At 44.2% G+C, this 20,398-nt stretch overlaps 1 protein-coding gene across 1 annotated transcript in view; it reads left to right on the forward strand.

Annotated features, from left to right (window-relative positions):
* The window catches only part of CLSPN (claspin), a 32,109-nt gene extending 26,585 nt beyond the window's left edge, over positions 1-5,524 (forward strand). Inside the window, exons 19-25 of the mRNA XM_046661736.1 lie at positions 1,589-1,753; positions 1,850-1,971; positions 2,217-2,344; positions 2,670-2,775; positions 3,353-3,435; positions 3,698-3,859; positions 4,167-5,524. Coding sequence (XP_046517692.1) covers positions 1,589-1,753; positions 1,850-1,971; positions 2,217-2,344; positions 2,670-2,775; positions 3,353-3,435; positions 3,698-3,859; positions 4,167-4,277 — 877 coding nt within the window. The 3' untranslated portion in view covers positions 4,278-5,524. The remainder of the gene's footprint in view (positions 1-1,588; positions 1,754-1,849; positions 1,972-2,216; positions 2,345-2,669; positions 2,776-3,352; positions 3,436-3,697; positions 3,860-4,166) is intronic.
* Positions 5,525-20,398: the final 14,874 nt, after the last annotated feature.

A 20,398-nucleotide genomic window follows, 5' to 3' on the forward strand; every position in this document is an offset into this window, starting at 1 on the left:
TGACACCCCCCTTTATATTTTTAAATATTTTATTATTGTTCTGATTATAAAAGTAAACTGTTTATTTTAGAATATTTAAAAGGATACAGAAAGATATAAATAAAAAGTCATCCATGTCCACCATCCAGAATATTTGTGGAAGTGTTGATGGTGGTTATTCCTTCATAATCTTTTTTTTTTTTTTTGGTGAGGAAGATTGGCCCTGAGCTAACATCTGTGCCAATCTTCCTCTATTTTGTATGTGGGACGCCGCCAAAACATGGCTTGATGAGCAGTGCAGAGGTCCGCACCCAGGATCCAAACCCATGAACCCTAGGCCACCAAAGCAGAGCATGTGAACTTAACCACTATGCCAGCAGGCCAATCCCCTCATAATCTTTTTTATGTGTATATTTTTATATAGTTGAGATCCATACAAATTTTTTTTGTATGTACAATTTTGCATCTTGCTTTCCTTCCCGGTTAGCATATCCATTAGCCTTTTCCCATGACATTAAAAGTTTTATAAAGATCATTTTAATAGGTGTTCAATATTATAGTGTATGTGGATGACTTGGAATTCCCATATAAGACATCGTATTGATCCCTATGAGATTTATGTTGGGTTTTTTAGCCCATCATTCTACTCTGTTAAGATCTGTTTTGGGTTCTAATTTGTCATTTGTCAAATTAACTATCTCATACAGCTTTGGGTCATCTATAGATTTTTCTAAGGCAATGGTTCTTAAACTTTACTTAACTGCAGAGTCCTTTGTTCGAATGTAATCTTATAAAGAATAACAGCTAAAAGTTGAACTGCTCAAGGAAGCTGGATGGGAAGATTGGGAAACTGAGTGGCTATAGCCCCTAATGGAATCCCCAGGAACCCTAGGATTCAGAGGAACTCAGCTTAAAAAAAAATAACATAAGTCTGATAAAACTCAGCCTTCAGAAAGCCATCAAATTTCTGCCACTCATGACCGCAGATAACAGGACTTTGAACCCAGGGTGATAGCAGATTTGTTCTTAATGGGAACTGAAATAGTAAAATTCACTAGTAGTTGTTTTGATTACCAGGAACTTTGAGGCTCAGTCATGCCTCTAACTTGGCAGTCAAGATTTGGTAGGCTGAAGAAGATCCCAGTCCATTACCTTTCTATACTGTACTATCTCCAGTCTGTCTCCTAAAGCTGGTGAGCTTAAATGTAAAACAAACTAGTTTAAACCTTCCAGCAGGTATATCCCAAATGTTCGGGGGAGACTGAGAGTTCTGGCTTTAGAGTCACCAACCTAGTTAAATCCGTGTTCTGCAACCTCCTAGCTGTGTGACCTTGGGTAAGTTTACTCTGAGTCTCAGTTCCTTCAAGTGTAAATTGAAGAGAATAATAGTACCCCCTCCTGAGAGAATGGGATAATGCCCTTAAATACAGTTATTAGCACACAGTGTGTATAAATGTTAGACTTTTAACTATTATCCAAATATATTATAATTATTAATTTAAGCTTATTATTGTTATTAGAGATGGCTCTATATTCTGCTTTTCTTATTGCTTCCAAATTCTGTGTATATTCATTGTTGAATTTTCTAATCTTCAAAATTGTTTTCCAGGAGATTGAAGAAATACCTGGAGGATGAAGCAGAGGTATCAGGGAGTGACATGGGAAGTGAAGACGAGTATGATGGAGAAGAGATTGATGAATATGAAGAGGACGTAATTGATGAAGTACTTCCTTCTGATGAGGAACTACAGAACCAAGTCAAGAAAATACACATGTCAGTGTCCCAACAAGCCCTTCTGAGTCGTGGGGTGTGACCCTCTAACCAGCCAGAGTGGTCCTGGTTTTGAACACCATATTTCTCCTGTTGTAGGAAAACAATGTTGGATGATGATAAGCGACAGCTGCGTTTATACCAAGAAAGGTACCTTGCTGATGGGGATCTGCACAGTGATGGTCCTGGACGAATGAGGAAATTCCGATGGAAAAACATAGGTATCTTGGTTATTGCCTTTAGAAGCAAATGGTACAAGGTGCACGTTTGTCCAGTTTAAGACCGCAATTGGAAATCAAAGTATAGCCGGCTGTTATGGAGGAGCTGGCTGTAACCATTATTTTCTATCAGTGGATAGGAAAAGTTTGTCAGTATATGGTAAACAATGGGAGTTCATTTGTGTCTGTCCACACACCCTCTCCTGTGGGGACTGCAGAATGCTGATGGCCTTAACTCTCTGCTTTAGATGATGCTTCGCAGATGGACTTGTTCCACAGAGACTCCGATGATGATCAGGTTGAAGAACAACTTGATGAAACAGAAGCCAGATGGAGGAAGGAGCGAATTGAACGAGAGCAGTGGCTTCGGGACCAGGTGGGAAGTCTGCAGGAAATTTGCCTATTCTGACCCTAATTTATGAGGAGGAGAAGACCCAGTCACCTGGCTTTTCATGATAGTTTCAAAATCTTGGGCAACATACTGCTGTCCCTTTTAGTCCTTGGATTTTCTTTTGTGCTTTGAGAAGGTTAACCTGGGCAGTTCTCTTCCTGTTTGTCCAAGTTCAATTTTTTTGTTTAAAGCAACAAAAGGTTGCAAAAAGGAAAAGAAATGATATCCCAGGTGCTCTAGCTTCCAAGCTATGCTAACTATTTGGGGGAGCCGCAGACTTCTGTTACTACTGTCTGAGTTTTATTTTCAGGCACAGCAGGGGGACATTCCAGCTGAAGAAGAAGAAGAAGTTGGGGAAGACAGTCAGTTTATGATGCTAGCCAAGAAAGTTACAGCCAAAGCACTGCAGAAGAATGGTGAGCGCTTGGTCCTCCTCAGGGTCCAGCTCCCTGGATTGTTAGTGCTGGAGCCTTGGAGGCAACTCCAACCTTTGGGGACTGTCACAGCTTAGTCATGGGCCTCTGTCTGATAGTGTCTTAAAGAAGCCTCTCAGAGGTGTGGAGACAGCATGTTTGGATCTGAGAGTGTTGGGCAGTGGACATTGTACTTGTGAATATACGTAGGTGGTTTTACTTCATGTTCAAAGGCAGCTCAGAGTCGTGAATTCTGGCTTCTTTATTTCGTTGCCTAGGATTATATACCTAAGTGTTAGAGCTAGAATTTAAACCCAGAACTAAAGCTCTCAAATACTGCTCCACACTCTGACTACTCTTGTTTTTTCATATTAATTCTGTTAATGACTAGTCGATAAGTTCAATTTAGTTATCTGTCTTCTCATAGCCACTTACTCTAGTTTCAAGTCGTCATTATAAATTAATCAGAGTTCCTATGGCTTTAGTTTATGGGTTTGGTTAAAGGCTTCTGAGCTTGTTTAGATTTAAAAGTAATTCTACCCAGCTCTGCCCAGAACGAGCTTCTGTCTTTTCTTTCCAGTCAGTCGCACTGTGGTTATTCAAGAATCAAAGTCTTTATTCAGAAATCCTTTTGAAGCCATCAGACCAGGAAGTACCAGCCAGGTTAGTTGGGGACTTTGTCGCCTGACATCAGGATCTGCAGTGTTATAAAGGCCCAGGTCAAGCTAAGGGGGAGATTTTGTCTTTAGGGGAGGGTGGTGGCTACAGAAATGGAAGTAGGTGTCTAAGGAGCCTTCTATTTCTTTCCTACCTGAGTCGGGTAGGAATATGTCTCCTCAATACCTGGGGGAGGCAGGGAGGAACTGACTTCTTGTTCTTGCCTTGACCCTTGGAATTTACTACCAGATGTCTCTTCTTTCCTCAGCTGAAGACAGGCTCACTGCTAAACCAGCCCAAAGCTGTGCTTCAGAAACTGGCTGCCCTCTCTGACCTCAACCCCAGTGCTCCCCGAAATTCAAGAAACTTTGTCTTCCATACGCTTTCTCCTGTCAAGGCTGAGGCACCAAAGGAATTGTCTAAGCCTCAGGTAGGGAATTTGAGAACTGATTTGGTGACTCTCCAAAGCAGAATTTATTTATTTAATTGTTTGTTTTTAAAATTAAAAAATACGTATTTTTGGCTTAAAGGCTTATGCTGCAGTGTTGATCTTGTGCTCCCCAGCAAGGGGATTGCAACCCCCAATAGATAATCAGCTTTGAACCTTGCCTGGAAAGTTTCTATTTCTTTTTTTTTTTTAATTGTTCATGATTTAGCTTTGAGTTGCTTAAGAGCTAATTGAAGGTAGATACTGGCATGAGGGTCTTGAGCTGGCTCTGTCTCTCTCTGCTCTCTAGGTAAGGAGACGGGGTCCATCTTTAGTGACATCCCCTTCACCCAAGCGCCCCAAAGCAGACAATAGCACTTCAGGATTGAAGGAAAGCATCTTCAGATACTTGGAAAGCTAACACCATCGAGGGCGCCAGCAGCTGTGTTGAGACCGCGTTGAGAAGTATCTGGCACTGAAGGTTGGAATTGATGCTCATGTGGATGATCCCCCCTTCCTTCATAATCAGTGCATTAAGATTGTGGACAGAGATTCCAGTTCTTTCACCGCAAGGCTCTGGACATCTCTTTCCTTTCCTAGTATTATTTCCTGGGTTGGCCACTAACTTAATTCTGCGGTGTTTACAACATCGACCCACGGCATACTTGGATATTTTATCCCAGCAGCTTCCTGGGTTGATACCTCTTTGTGAAAGGGGTGGTTGGAGCATGAGGGGGAGAAGGAAAAAGTGAGGCATTACAGAAAGTTACAGAACACAGTGATTGTCAATACCAGAAGGACTCTTTCACACCCCTAAGATCTGTACCACAGTGACCAGGACTCAGTGAAAGAGGGACTTCTTAGGCAGAGGACCGAGTAACCAACAGATGGGCTATTAGTCTTGCCCTTTCCATTTTTCTCTGTGCCTCTTCACAAGGCAGCCTCAAATTTCCAATCAACCCTTGCTTTCTTTGTAATAAGGACTCAAACTGGTACCCAAGTCAGTTGGCCCTAATTTTCTGGAGTATGAGGATGAAGATAAAGGGTTACACCCAGTGTCTGTCCACATTAGTTACTCCATGGGGCAGAGAGTTCTCTCCTGGGACTAGATTTTTGACTTGAAACACTGTTGCTCAAGGATCCCTGTTCTCATCCTGACAAGAAGAAATATAACCATTATTTATTGCATTCGGCTGGGTTGAATACATTTCCCTGACCAGAGGACAATTTAATACTTCGTTACCTTTTTTGAGAGGAAACCACCATGGAGTTTAATCAAAGTATTGTTGAAGAGACTTGCCATCACTTCCGATTTTCCTTGAACTTCCATGAGGCTCTCAGAATTTTAGGCAGATTTTTTTCCCCCTCAGGACTGAGCGCCCCTGCTGCTTTGGAAGAACATTCCATGTGATACTGTGGTTTCACTGTCAGGAGCTGGACTTGGGAAGTTGGATGAATTGTGCCAGTTTTTTATTGGCAGATGGGGAACAGCAATTTAATTGATGGAATTAGGGTATATTTGGGTTTTCTACAGTTGTTTCTAATACTCAAGATGCTGACTTTGACGGAATTTATGTTTGTATATTTGTAATCTTGTCATGGGGAAAATGTATATAAAGAGGTTTTAATATGTATGTAGTTTTTCAATAAATCTCAGTGCCTTGAAAACAGGATTTGCTGCCCTGATTGAATGCTCCTTCTTAGGTCACTGCCTGTCTGATGTTGAGGAGCATTTTGTTTTCAGGGTATCTCCTTCCCAGGGAAGCCCTCTGGGCCTAGAGTGAGAGGCTGCTGCAGTTGTCCCCTCACTGGCTTCTCAACTCCTGTGAATTGATCAAATTAACTTACCAAGTGGTTTGGGTTCAGTGCGGGCAGAGAATTTACCTAAGTGGAATCTGTTGTTACAGCCCTTTGATTGGCAGCCATGGGTCCAAGGGGAGAGTTATTGCCCCTCCCTTTGAGCTCTCTAAATAGTGCCCAAGACCAGGCAGCCCTTGCTGGGCAAAAGAGAACTAAGGAGGGCTAGGTATTTCCCCTCTTGCCTTCCCATATCCTTTTTTGGGGGAGAGATGGAGAAGAGGGTTGCAATTGACCACTGAGGATGAGACATCAGTGCCTGAGCAAATGGTTTCTGTTCCAAACTCCAGAAAGAAAGCACTTTTTGGAGAAAAACAAGTTGAGTCTTAAGCTCTCGGTCACTTTTCCCCATGCCAGTAAAGCTGTCAAAACGCAGCTTGACCTTGGTAACAAGACAGAAGTGGAGAATTGTGACCTGACCCATATGCCCAGCCCAAAGCCGTGAGCCATTAGCTTCTGCTACGTTCTAATGAAACTGAAACCCCAGGGCCTGCTGCTATGGCTCCTGCTCCACCAGCTTGAAAATTACATACTTGGAGGGATGTGAGCCCATGAGTCTGGGAGGTAAAGTATGCTGTCTCAGTCCTTTTGCCTCCTTGTTCCACACCCTGGGATAGGGATACATGGTATTTACGTCATTTAAATAGGTCTCTGATCTCATTAATTCAGTCCACAGTTGCAGAAGCCATACTGGGGTCTCTTCTGTAAAGCATCAGGTTATATTTGCCAAAGCACCATAGAGACAAGGTGCTCAGTTCCCTGCACGGTTTTTCAACTGCTTCTCTACAAACTTTACCCCACGTTGAGAATTTCTAATGCCTCAGACTGGGTGTTTTGGGTTTTATCTCCTGGAGTTACGTCTAAGAACTCTTGGGGCTTCCTATCCTGGGGCTCGTGCACCTAAGGGTAGGGGAGTATTTCTGGGTGGAATATTGTCCTGACACTATCTGATTATGTCATCTTTGAGCCAGTATAATGTCTTCTACTTTTGTGTCCTACTCACTGCCTGGCACATGGCCTGGAACGTAGTATTGCCCAGTAAAGGTTGAGTGAATCATACCACACCATTCAGAACCTCCATTTATATCTATTAAATGAGGATAGTAATTTATGCTTGTCTCAGAGTTGCCGTGAGGTGTAAGTTGGACAATGTATGTGAATGCATTATGTCAAGTGCTGCTCTGCAAGCATCAGAAATTATCAGTATCACAACTGCATCATGTTTTGTGGACCACTCTTCAAAGGCACGTTGTCTCAAAGCATCTCAAACTTAATATCTTTAAAAATGTCATCTTCCCTCCCTAAACACCTGCTCTTCCTCCTGTTTCCCATTTTAGTAAAAGTTACCTGTACACACCCAGTCACTCAGGCTGGACACCTGAAGGGCATTCTTAACACCTCCTTCCTTACACCCATAATCAAACAATCTCTAAATCCTGATATTTCTACTTCCAAATTACGTCTTGAATCAGCTCTCTTCTTCCAGCTTTAGCCAATGCCCTGTTCTAAGATTCCATAATTTCCTGCCAGGGTCCTGCAGTAGCCTCCTATCTCCCTGCTCCTATTTCTGCTTCCCTTCCATCCAGTCTGCACAGCAGCTGGAGGGTGACCTTTGAATAAACATGAATTGGAGGATGCTGCTCCCTCACGTAAAACTGCTCAAAGTCTCCCATTGCACTCAGCATTAAGTCCAAACCCCTCATGGCCTGCACGGCCCTGCACGATAGAGCTCTGCCTCCCAACCTCCTATCCACTCTTCTCCATTCATATTACACTCAGCCTCAGGGCTTCCAAAGTGTCCTCTTTGCCTGGAATGCCCTTCCCTCCTTTGTCTGGCTAATGTATAATTCTCTAGATGTTGGCTTGAATCTAACTTCCTCAGAGATCACTTCCATTACCACTCCTTTCTTTTTTTTGAGGAAGATTAGCCCTGAGCTAACTATTGCCAATCCTCCTCTTTTTGCTGAGGAAGACTGGCTCTAAGCTAACATCCATGCCCATCTTCCTCTACTTTATATGGGGACGCCTACCACATCATGGCTTGCCAAGTGGTGCCATATCCACACCCGGGATCCAAACCAGCAAACCCGGGGCTGCCAAAGTGGAATGTGCACACTTAACCACTGTGCCACCGGGCCAGCCCCACCACCCCTTTCTTAATTAGGTTACTTCTTAGTTTTCTGTTGTTTACTTTCAGATCTTTTATCACAATTTGCCACCTTAATGTTTGTTTAGCTCTGCCTTCCTTATTAGACTAAATTCTGTGAAACTAGAGACCATATGTATTTTGTTAAAAAAATGTATGGGTAGTGCCATGCCTGGCACATAAAATTGTTCAATAAATATTTACCGAGCAGCGGCTGGGCCAATAGCATAGCAGTTAAGTTCACGTGCTCTGCTTTGGTAGCCTGGGGTTCACAGGTTCGGATCCCAGGCACAGACCTAGCACCACTGGTCAAGCCCTGTTGTGGTGGCATCCCACATAAAACAGAGGAAGATGACCAAGATGGCGGCCTGAGTAGTCTTCTTTGTCTCTCCCCCTTCAAATCTACAACTAATTGGACATTCATCGCTTAACAAAGGATATCCATATAGCGTCTCAGGACGCCTGAGAGACCCGTGCTGCTATATATTGGAAGGCGGATGGACTTCCCCCCGGGAGGAGGTGGAGATAGGTGAAAACTCTCTGACCCTGACCCCCGAACAGCCTAGTACCTGCAAGTGGCTTTCTTCCAGCGGACGCCCCCAGAACATCGCCACACACCAAGGGCAGGAGTGTGGGCACACCAGAGGAGCGACGGTGGAAACAGGTGACCACAGCCCTACCTAAGCCCCCCACGATTACACCTAAGCCCAGGGGGAAACTCCAGGGTCCCACACCACTGGTGGCAGGGAAAGCCTCTACTCACCATTAGCGGAGAGGCTCCGCCCAGCATCCACAACGCCAGGAGGCTCCCGGAGAGAATCCCAAATGGGGCAGCAGCCTGCCGGCTGCCGCCGCCGGTCTCACAGACTGCAGCTGACGCCCGGATTGGGTATGGGGCTACCGGAGATCTCCTGGGAGAGGACTGGGGCTGGGTGGAGTTCCAATGGCCGGCTCCGTGGCCCAGGGGGAAACTCCAGGGTCCCGTTCTGGTGGCAGGCAAAGCCTCTACTCACCATTAGCAGAAAGGCCCTGCCCAGCATCCAGAACGCTGGGAAGCTCCCAAAGAGAATCCCGAACGTGGCAGCAGCCCGCCAGCTGCTGCCACCGGTCCCACAGACGCTCATTGTCACCCAGACGGGGCAAGGTGCACCCGGAGATTCTGTGGGAGTGGTCTGGGGCTGGGTGGAGTTCCAGCGGCCTGGCTCCGTGGCCCAGGGGGAAACTCTACAGTCTCACAGCAGCCTCAGCGAAAGCCTCTGCACAGCACTAGTAGAGAGGCCCTGCCCGGCAACAAGGCTGGAAGACCCTGGGACAAAAGTAGCATAGCTAGATGAGCTAACCACAGACTGCAGAAGATACCCATAGCTCTGCTGGGACCTGTAGTGGACGAGTGAGATTTTGTGGGCTCCGACAGTGACAGAGCTACAAATATAGGTGATCCTGCCCCTGGCTGATGGGAAAGCCCATAACACTGCTGCAGACCCTAAGGAGGGAGCACGTCTAGGTGGTCTGCAACAGTAGGCACCAGCAGCCTGAAGCCCCCTTGTGACTGCCCCCACAGCTGAAGAGGGACCCAACAGGACCACTGTGACTACGAGGAGGGGCCCAGGCCAAGTTAGCAACAGCTGACAGGGTTCCTGGTCGGTGCAGTGTAAACAGCTGCTCCCCCACCACACCAGTAGAAACAAGTGGAAGCAGTAACTAAACTCTATCTCTATGCGGAGGCACAAATATACACCATCAAGCAATATGAAAAAATATATTAAATCTCCAGAACAGAAGGAAAATGATAAATACCAAGAAAACAATCCCAAAGACAATGAAATATATAACCTAAATGACAATGACTTCAAAACAGCCATTATTAAAAAACTCAATGAGTTAAAAGAGAATTCAGATAGACAACTCAACGAGTTCAGGAGCTATGTCATAAAAGAGTTTGATACTATAAAGAAGAACCAAACAGAAATACTGGAAATGAAGAACACAATAGAGGAGATTAAGAAAAATCTGGATGCTCTGAAGAGTAGGGCTGATAATATGGAGGACAGAATTAGCAATTTGGAGGATAGAATATAGAAATGCTGCAGGCAGAGGAGGAGAGAGAACTAAGACTAGAAAGAAATGAAGAAACTCTCTGAGAATTATCTGACTCAATTAGGAGATGCAACATAAGGATTATAGGTATACCAGAGGGAGAAGAGAAGGAGAAGGGGGCAGAAACTTCTGCCTGTTCAAAGAAATAATAGCTGAGAACTTCCCAAACCTGGGGAGATAGATGGAACTTCATGTGACAGAAGCCAATAGATCTCCAAACTTTATCAATGCAAGAAGACCAACCCCAAGGCATATAGTAGTGAAGCTTGCAAATGTCAATGACAAAGAGAAAATACTAAGGGCAGCCAGGCAGAAGAAAATAACCTACAAAGGAACTCCCATAAGGCTATCAGCAGATTTCTCAGCAGAAACTTTACAGGCTAGAAGAGAGTGGAATGATATATTCAAAACTCTGAAGGACAAAAACCTGCAGCCAAGAATACTCTACCCAGCGAAAACATCCTTCAAATACGATGGAGAAATAAAAACTTTCCCAGATAAACAAAAATTAAGGGAGTTCATTGCCATAAAACCTTCTCTTCAAGAAATGCTCAGGAAAACCCTCATACCTGAAAAATCAAAAAAAGGAAAGGGGTTACAAAACCAAGAGCAAAGGAGATAAGTAGAAGGACAATAACAGAGGGTAGCAGCTCTCCATCAGAATAGGTTAGCAAAAGTTAAATAAAACATTAAAGATAAAAGGAAGGGAAACACCAAGAATAAATATAACCCCGTCATTTTAACCATAAAACTCACAACACAAGAAAGAAGAGGAAAAAAAAATCTGACAATAACAACCTAGAAGGGGAAGAGAAAAGGGATGGAAGGTTTTAATTTAAGGAAATAAGAGGCTATCAGAAAATGGACTATCTCATCTGAGATGTTTTATATCAACCATCTGGTAACCACTAAACAAATAACAAGAATAAAGACACAGATTACAAATAAGAAGAAACCCCATACAGAAATTTACATACCTGAATTAGTAATCCAAAAATCATGGGACGAGAAACAAAGGAAATGCAACAGAACTGGAAAACAAGAGATAAAATGGCAGCGGTAGGCCCCCACATTTCAATAAACACTCTAAATGTAAATGGATTGAACTCTCCAATCAAAAGACACAGAGTGGCAGGATGGATCAAAGAACAAGACCCAACAATATGGTGCCTCCAGGAAACACACCTCAGCCCCAAAGACAAACACAGACTCAGAGTGAAGGGATGGAAGACAATACTCGAAGCTAATAATAAACAAAAGAAAGCAGGTGTCACTATACTAATATCAGGCAAAGTAGACTTCAAAACAAAACAGATAAAGAAAGACAAAGAGGGACAGTATATAATGATAAAAGGGACACTCCACCAAGATGACATAATACTTATAAATATATATGCACCCAACACAGGAGCACCAAAATTTGTAAAGCAACTCTTAACAGAACTAAAAGGAGACATCAACAACAATACAATAATAGTAGGGGACCTCAACACCCCATTAACACCAATGGATAGATCATCCAGACAGAAAATCAACAAGGAAATTATAGAATTAAATGAAAAATTAGACCAGATGGACTTAATAGATATATATAGAACACTTCATCCAAAAACAGCAGGTTACACATTCTTCTCAAGTGCGCACAGAACATATCTTGGGAAACAAAGCAAGCATCAATAAATACAAGAGAGTTGAAATAATATCAAACATCTTTTCCTACCATAATGCTATGAAATTAGAAATCAAGTACAAGAATAAAGCAGGGAAAGGTGCAAAAATGTGGAGACTAAACAACATGCTACTGAACAAACAATGGATTATTGAAGAAATTAAAGAAGAAATCGAATATTATCTGGAGACAAATGAAAATGAAAACACGCCATACCAACTCATTTGGGACGCAGCAAAAGCAGTCCTAAGAGGGAAATTCATTGCAATACAGGCTCACCTCACTAAACAAGAAAAATCTCACATAAGCAACCTCAAACGACACCTAACAGAATTAGAAAAAGAAGAACAAAGCCCAAAGTCAGTAGAAGGAGGGAAATAATAAAAATTAGAGCAGAAATAAACGATATTGAAACAAAAAAAGACAGAAGAAAGGATCAATGAAACAAAGAGTTGGTTCTTCAAAAAAATTAACAAAATCGACAAACCCTTAGCCAGACTCACTAAGAAAAAAAGAGAGAAATCTCAAATAAATAAAATTAGGAATGAGAGAGGAGAAATCACAATGGATACCAAAGAAATACAAGGGATCATAAGAGAACACTATGAAAAACTATGTGCCAACAAATTGAACAACCTAGAAATAATGGACAAATTCCTAGACTCTTACAACCTCCCCAAACTGAATCAGGAAGAAATAGAGAATCTGAATAGACCAATCACAAGTAAAGAAATAGAAACAGTAATCAAAAACCTCCCCAAAAATAAGAATCCAGGACCAGACGGCTTCTCTGAATTCTACCAAACATTCAAAGAAGATTTAATACCTATCCTTCTCAAACTATGCCAGAAAATTGAGGAAGATGGAGCACTCCCTAACATATTCTATGAAGCCAACATCACTCTGATCCCCAAACCTGACAAGGACAACACAAAGAAGGAAAACTACAGGCCAATATCACTGATGAACATAGATGCAAAAATCCTCAACAAAATTCTGGCAAACCGAATACAGCAATACATCAAAAAGATTATACAGGGGCAGGCCCCGTGGCTGAGCAGTTAAGTTCGCGCACTCCGCTGCAGGTGGCCCAGTGCTTCGTAAGTTCGAATCCTGGGTGCGGACATCGCACTGCTCATCAAATCATGCTGAGGTGGCATCCCACATGCCACAACTAGAAGGACCCACAACTAAGAATATACAACTATGTACTGGGGGACTTTGGGGAGAAAAAGGAAGAAAATAAAATCTTTAAAAAAATTTTAAAAAAAAGATTATACACCATGATCAAGTGGGATTTATACCAGGGACACAGGGATGGTTCAACATCTGCAAGTCAATCAACGTGATACACTACATTAACAAAATGAGAAACAAAAACCACATGATCATCTCAATAGATGCAGAGAAAGCATTCAACAAGATCCAACATCAATTTATGATAAAAAACCCTCAATAAAATGGGTATAGAAGGAAAGTACCTCAACATAATAAAGGCCATATATGACAAACCCACAGCCAACATCATACTCAATGGACAAAAACTGAAAGCCATCCCTCTGAGAACAGGAACAAGACAACGGTGTCCACTTTCACCACTCCTATTCAACATAGTACTGGAGGTGTTGGCCAGAGCAATTCGGCAGGAAAAAGAAATAAAAGGAATCCAAATAGGCAATGAAGACGTAAAACTCTCGCTGTTTGCAGACAACATGATCTTATATATAGAAAACCCCAAAGAATCCATAGGAAAACTATTAGAAACAATCAACAGCTACAGCAAAGTTGCAGGGTATAAAATCAACATACATAAATCAGTAGCATTTCTATACACTAACAATGAACTAACAGAAAAAGAACTCAAGAATGCAATCCCATTCACAATCGCAATGAAAAGAATAAAATACCTTGGGATAAATTTAACCAAGGAAGTGAAAGATTTATATAATGAAAACTACAAGACTTTCTTGAAAGAAATTGATGACTACATAAAGAGATGGAAAGACATTCCATGCACATGGATTGGAAGAATAAACATAGTTAAAATATCCATACTACCTAAAGCAATCTACAGATTCAATGCTATCCCAATCAGAATCCCAAGAACATTCTTCACAGAAATTGAACAAAGAATCCTAAAATTCATATGGGGCAACAAAAGACCGCGAATTGCTAAAGCAATCCTGAGCAAGAAAAACAAAACCGGAGGAATCACAATCCCCGATTTCAAAACATACTACAAAGCTACAGTGATCAAAACAGCATGGTACTGGTACAAAAACAGGTCCACAGATCAGTGGAACAGAATTGAAAGCCCAGAGATAAAACCACACATCTATGGCCAGCTAATCTTCGACAAACGAGCAGAGGGCCTACATTGGAGAAAAGAAAGTCTCTTCAACAAATGATGCTGGGAAAACTGGACAGCCACATGCAAAAGATTAAAAATTGACCATTCTTTTTCACCACACACCAAAATAAACTCTAAATGGATCAAAGACCTAAAGATTAGGCCTGAAACAATAAGTCTTCTGGAAGAGAATATAGGCAGTACACTCTTTGACATCAGTTTCAAAAGAATCTTTTCGGACACTATAACTCCTCAGTTGAGGGAAACAATAGAAAGAATAAACAAATGGGACTTCATCAGACTAAAGAGCTTCTTTAAGGCAAGGGAAAACAGGATAGAAACAAAAGAACAGCTCACTAATTGGGAAAAAATATTTACAAGCCACTTATCCGACAAAGGGTTAATCTCCATAATATACAAAGAACTCACACGGCTTAACAACAAAAAAACAAACAACCCGATCAAAAAATGGGCAAAGGACATGAACAGACATTTCTCAAAAGAAGATATGAATATGGCCAATAGACACATGAAAAGATGTTCATCATCGCTAATCATCAGGGAAATGCAAATCAAAACTACACTAAGATATCACCTTACACCCGTTAGATTGGCAAAAACATCCAAAACCAAGAACGACAAATGTTGGAGAGGTTGCAGAGAAAAAGGAACCCTCATACACTGCTGGTGGGAATGCAAAGTGGTACAGCCACTATGGAAAACAGTATGGAGATTTCTCAAAAAGTTAAAAATAGGAATACCCTATGACCCAGCCATCCCATTACTAGGTATCTATCCTAAGAACCTGAAATCAGAAATCCCAAGAGTCCCTTGCACCCCTATGTTCATCACAGCATTATTTACAATAGCCAAGACGTGGAACCAACCTACATGCCCAGAAACTGATGATTGGATAAAGAAGACGTGGTATATATACACAATGGAATACTACTCAGCCATAAAAAAAGACAAAATTGGCCCATTCGCAGCAACGTGGATGGACCTCGAGGGTATTATGTTAAGCGAAATAAGCCAGTCAGAGAAAGACGAACTCTACATGACTCCACTCATAGGTGGAAGTTAATATATTGACAAGGAGATCTGATCGGTGGTTACCAGGGAAAAGGGGGGGTGGGGGGAGGGCACAAAGGGGGAAGTGGTGTACCCACAACATGACTAACAAAAATGTACAACTGAAATCTCACAAGGTTGTAATCTATCATAACATTAATAAAAAAAAATAAAAAATAAATAAATAAATAAATTTATTGAGCAATGAGTGATCTGAAGCCTGGAAGAGGTAATGGTAAAAAGCTTGGAGCTGAATTGCTTACAATGAAGTTTTCTAGCATGAGATAGAATATAGGTGGTTGCTGTGTGAGACCTTAAGTCCTTGCTCTGCAACTTGCAATCGGCATGACCTGGCATAGGTCATTCTCCGAACTTTTTTCCTCAACTGGAAAATGAAGATAAAGTGAAATGGTGTGGTTTAACTCACAGGGTTATGGTTAGGATCAAGGGTACAAATTAATGTGGAATGATTGAGCACGTTTAAGAGGCTGGCTAACCCACTGCTGAGGAAGGGGTGGGGCTCACGCCCCACGGTCTAGCTGAGCCTGAAGGAGAGGCCAAGCCTCACCAGACCTCCGCAGCCACCAGCGCAGAGCCTGTCCCAGGACCGGTGACGGCTAGCTCTGTGCTGGGACTTGTGACAGTAGTCAGGATGGAGGTCTGCTTGTGTGCCTGGACTCTTGTAGCAAGCTGGAGAAATAGCAAGGCTTCGTGTATGGCTGGTGTCACCCCAGATTTTACCTTTTGAGACCCAGGTGCCGATCTCTCTGTCTCCAGCAGTTGTATTCTCCTGGTTTGTACGATCCGCGTCCTTCCCGTTCCCTCTGTCTGTCCTCTCTTCTCTCACCTTAAAGGTTTTTCATTTTCAGTTTATTGATCTCATTCTTCCCTGTGGTGGGATATATAATGGGAAAAGGGGCTTTGAAGTAGCTACAGCCTAAGGGTGATCAGAGGAAGCTATAGGGCTGGACGCCTGGGTTCTCTCCCTTTGTTTTAGAAGGAACCAGAGCCTGCTACTCTTGATGGCTGGTGGGCTGGAGGTGGGGGTGAAGAGGTAGCTTCCAGCTCCAGGTGGAGAATTACCGGGCCCAATCTAAAGGGTAGAACGCTCCGGGGCAGGCCTGGGAGTGAGTTGTGGTGCAGGTTTTTCGGCCCCCGTCTCTTTTTCTCAGAGGCTGAGGGAAGGGAAAAAGCCAACTGCCCACCCCTCTCTTTGTTTGTCTTGTCTAATTTAACTTATGTTATTTATCAAAAAGACAGGTTATTTGGAAAACCAGATGGACCCAGGCAAAAATCATCTGGGTTTTCCAAACGTGAAAAATTAGGTTCTGGGGGGCCCAGGAGGAAAGGCAAGCGCGCGCGCGCGTGTGTGTGTGTGTGTGTGTGTGGTTGGGAGGGGGCGAGGAGTATTGAGGGTACTTTAAGTCTCTGTACTCAGACCCAGAAATTGCTCCACGACATCCCAGCTCCCCCCGCTCCCTCTTTTTCCTTCAAGTCCTTTATGATTAGAATCTAAATGGGCAAACTAAGATCTTTATGTTGGTGCCTGGGAGTGCTGAAAGGTGTAATTGGCCGAGGATGAGAACATATCAGGGCTGCAGCAGACCAGCCGCTCACACTTTCTCCATCTCTCCTGCCCTCGCCCCCTCCCACAGAGCTGGTGGGTTAGCGAGAGGTACAGGGTACAGAGAGGTGTCTGGAGCAGAAACCTCCGCTTCTTGTCCCTTCAAGGTTAATATCCCCAGACAATCACAACAGATACGGAAGTTAGACATTAGGGGAAGAACTTACCCTTTCATGACTTTCTGATGATCCGATGGCCAAAGAACCCTGGGGATTGAAGGTTGTGTACCTCTTAAATACCCAGGGAAAGAGTAAGCTCTAGCTATAACCAGGGATTTTTAAAGCTTGTTGTTCTGTTACCTCTGGGCAGCATTATTAGGAAGGAACTGGAGCGGGAGGCTTCGGAGGCATGACTCTTGGCTGCAACAGAGGAAGTGCTCTGACTGAAAGCAGAGAGAGCCATCTCTCTACATACATACATCGAGACACACGGACCAGAGCCAAGACCCTTTCTGGCCTGAAGAATCTTTGGCAGCAGCCATAGCACTTGTCCCATTGTGAATGTCATTTTTTTAAAGTGTCATTGGACTGTGAAAGCCACTTAATAACTTGATCTCATCTGAATAATCTGATTTAATACTAGCTCCACAGTTGCGAGGAGTAAAGAAAAAAACATTTGTAGAGTGTCTGCCTCCAGGCCTAGCACACAGTAAACCTCAGTGAGTACTTGTGAATGAGTGAACCCATGAATGTGAGCATTAAGACGCCCCTGACCATTTCAAAGGTCGGTGTATAACAGTTCCAATAACAGACTTGTGGGCTGTCCCATTGAGCCCGGAGCCTGAGGCGTGATCTAACCCTGCCGTTCATTTCACACGTGTTTAATGAGTATCTGTGGTGTGTGGGGCAGACCCTGTGAGGCACCACCCCATTTCCCTTCCACGGAGGCCTTGTTGGCTCAGCTGCTGGGAGCTCTGTCTGCAGACAGCCCAGGGAGGGGATTGCCTCGGCTGCAGAGAACACCTTGCCCAAGGTCATGCCCCTGTCCAGCACAGCCCACATCCAATGACAGGAGGAGTATAAAGGCCTGGCCCTCTCAGCTCATTTGGGGACAATTCTGAAGGACCGTTTTAGCTTCAGAGCTCCCCCAGGGGTTGACTGAGGCTTTCCTGGGCCTGTATGGCAGTTCAGCTTCTTTCCTCTTCCTTCCACAGACGTGGATCCCAAGGGCAATTCTTTTTTTTTTTTTTTTTTAATTTATTTTTTTTATTGAGTTAATGATAGGTTACAATCTTGTGAAATTTCCGTTGTACATTATTGTCTGTCAGTCGTGTTATAGGTGCACCCCTTCACCCTTTGTGCCCACCCCCCACCCCACTTTCCCCACGGGCAATTCTTAATAAACATCCTGCATGCTAAATTGTCTGAGTCTGCTTCCTGGGAAGTCTAGCCTGCGAATGTGCTAGTCCTGGTGGCCAAGGCTTTAGGACAGGAAAGGGCAGACTTGCAGTTGCCAGCATTTGTTTCCAGCGTTGGAGGTGTCGGTGCTGTCTTTTCATGCCCACCAGAGGGCAGCAGCTTCCTAGCAACCTGCCCTCCTGAGATTGAGCAGAGTGGGCTTGGGGCCTTTCCAGGTCCCCCTCTGACCTCCCACCACCAGTATGCAGTATTAGGCAGGGTCATCTCCCTTAGTGTGTCCACCCTCCTATCCAACGGAAGAAAACTTTCCGAAACTGTCTAGGCCTTAGTTTTGTCACTCAACAGCCCTCCCTCCTGCCCCAGCACAGAAGGCCAATTTGTCTTCCTACGGCAACCCCTACCCCTCCTCAGCTGGGCAAACAACCCCCCTCCCAGGATCTCCCACCTCTCCCCACGTACCACACACAATAGATTTGTTTTCTGTGTGACAAGGTAATTATGAGCTTGGGGCCAGGAGGCCCAGGGGCCAGTCTGAGGATGGTCACTTCAATCTGGTTCTCCCTGTTCCGCTACCGTTATTGATTTTCAGTTTTATTTATTATGATGATTTTTCATGTGATCTGGCCCTAGTGACATGAGGTACGGAGGCGAGAGGGCAAGAGCAAATTTATTCTTGTGACAGTTTACCTTCTTGAAACCACCTAACCACCCAACATTTTTTTTTTTAGCTACTGGTTTTAGTATCTTTATTTACCTGTCTTCATTCTTTCCTCTAATCCCCAAAGTTCTCCCAAAGATTATTCCAAGAATCGGAGCCAGATGTGGCTAGAGGATGGAAGCTCGGGAGAGGAATGAGGACAGCAAATAAAGCACCTTTTGTTAGCAGCCATTAACCCCTCCAGCAAGCATTTATTGCATCCTGTGACTGGTCAGTTATTTCCAGGCTAGCTCCAACTGCCTGCTTCTTTCTCAGCCCTTCCCCAGGGCAGTCCTGAGACAGGCCAAGCTGTGCGCCTTTTTTTTTTTCTGCATCAGTTTCTCTGGCTGTGAAAGGGGTGACAGGACAACCTGACCAGGAAGCTTTCAGAGTGTGATTGAGACTGGGTGGAGCCGATTCAAAGAGCACGCCTGCCTGACCTTCTCCGTCCAGTACTCTACTTCCTTATGGGGAAGAGGAAGGGCAGGCTTTAGGCAATAAATTACAAGTGGGAGGGGGCGCTCCAAACCGTGGGGACTGCCTGATTGCCGTGGGAATCAGCTGAGGCCAAGGGCGATTTGTGGGGCCACGTTCCCCCAGCCTGTTTTCTCTGTGTGTGCCAGGAGAATGAATAAATCATTGTTGGGGGGGGGGGGATGCAGCTGCCGGGCTCCTCCCCTCGGCACATGCCCCGACTCCAGCTCCTCCATTGAGGGCTGCTGGAGCAGAGCAGTTTATACACCCAGCTCCCCAAATCCTATTGAGGCCTCCCCCTCTGCACGAGCCACCGGCTCCAAGCGCATTCAGCCTGGCCCTTTGTGCTGGGGGTTAAGTGGTTACATGTGGGGGGCACCCAGAAAGGACCTGTCAGGCCCTGAAAGGCTGTGCTGATACTGTGCCCGCCTACTGATGAATGGGGTGGGTGGAGGAGAGGTGGGCGGCCAGAGGGTGGGGTAGGGGAGAGGGCATGGGGATTATGGAGCCCACAGAGGCAGCTGCTAGGAAGGGGGTGGAACAGGCACCCCCTTCTCACTCCTCCTTCAGATCATCTTCTCTAGCTGGCTCCCTCTGTTGTGGGCTCCGGGCCGTTGGATTTAGCTTCTCTGGGCTCCTGATGATAGAGGGGTTTGGGAGAGGCCATTTCACTTGGGTGCATTGGGAAGGAAGAGTCTAGACTACCTTTTATTCTTCCAGCAGCTCCAAAACACCCCTCAATTTCTCCTTGTTCCCTACGGGGTCAGGAGGGAGGGTGGGTTGGGGGCAGAAATTCATCTCCCGGGCTCATGTGGTACAGTGGATTTGAAATTGTGCCCCACTGAGCTTTCAAATCTCCCTGGGAACCCTCTCAGGGGCCGTTTAGGGTGGAGGGTTCAGGGGAGGGGAGATCTCAAACTGGGTGTGTTACAAAGATTTTGTTTGAAAAAAACGATTCCAAAGCTTAAAAAAAAAATGCTTTAAAATTCCAGATTTGATGTACTTCCCCCTCATTTTACAGCTGAGAAAACAGCCATATTGGGGGTGGGGAATGGACATGTCTTCCCTAAGGGGATCACACAGCAATTTCTTGATAAACTAGAGTGGCACTTTACCTTTAAGAGGCAGTGGAGAAATGGATGAACAAAACAACTAGGTCACCAGCTTCCTGGGCCTTCCTTTCCTGAGATGAGCTAATT

Source organism: Equus quagga, chromosome 5 (assembly GCF_021613505.1).
Source record: "Equus quagga isolate Etosha38 chromosome 5, UCLA_HA_Equagga_1.0, whole genome shotgun sequence".
NCBI lineage: Eukaryota > Metazoa > Chordata > Mammalia > Perissodactyla > Equidae > Equus > Equus quagga.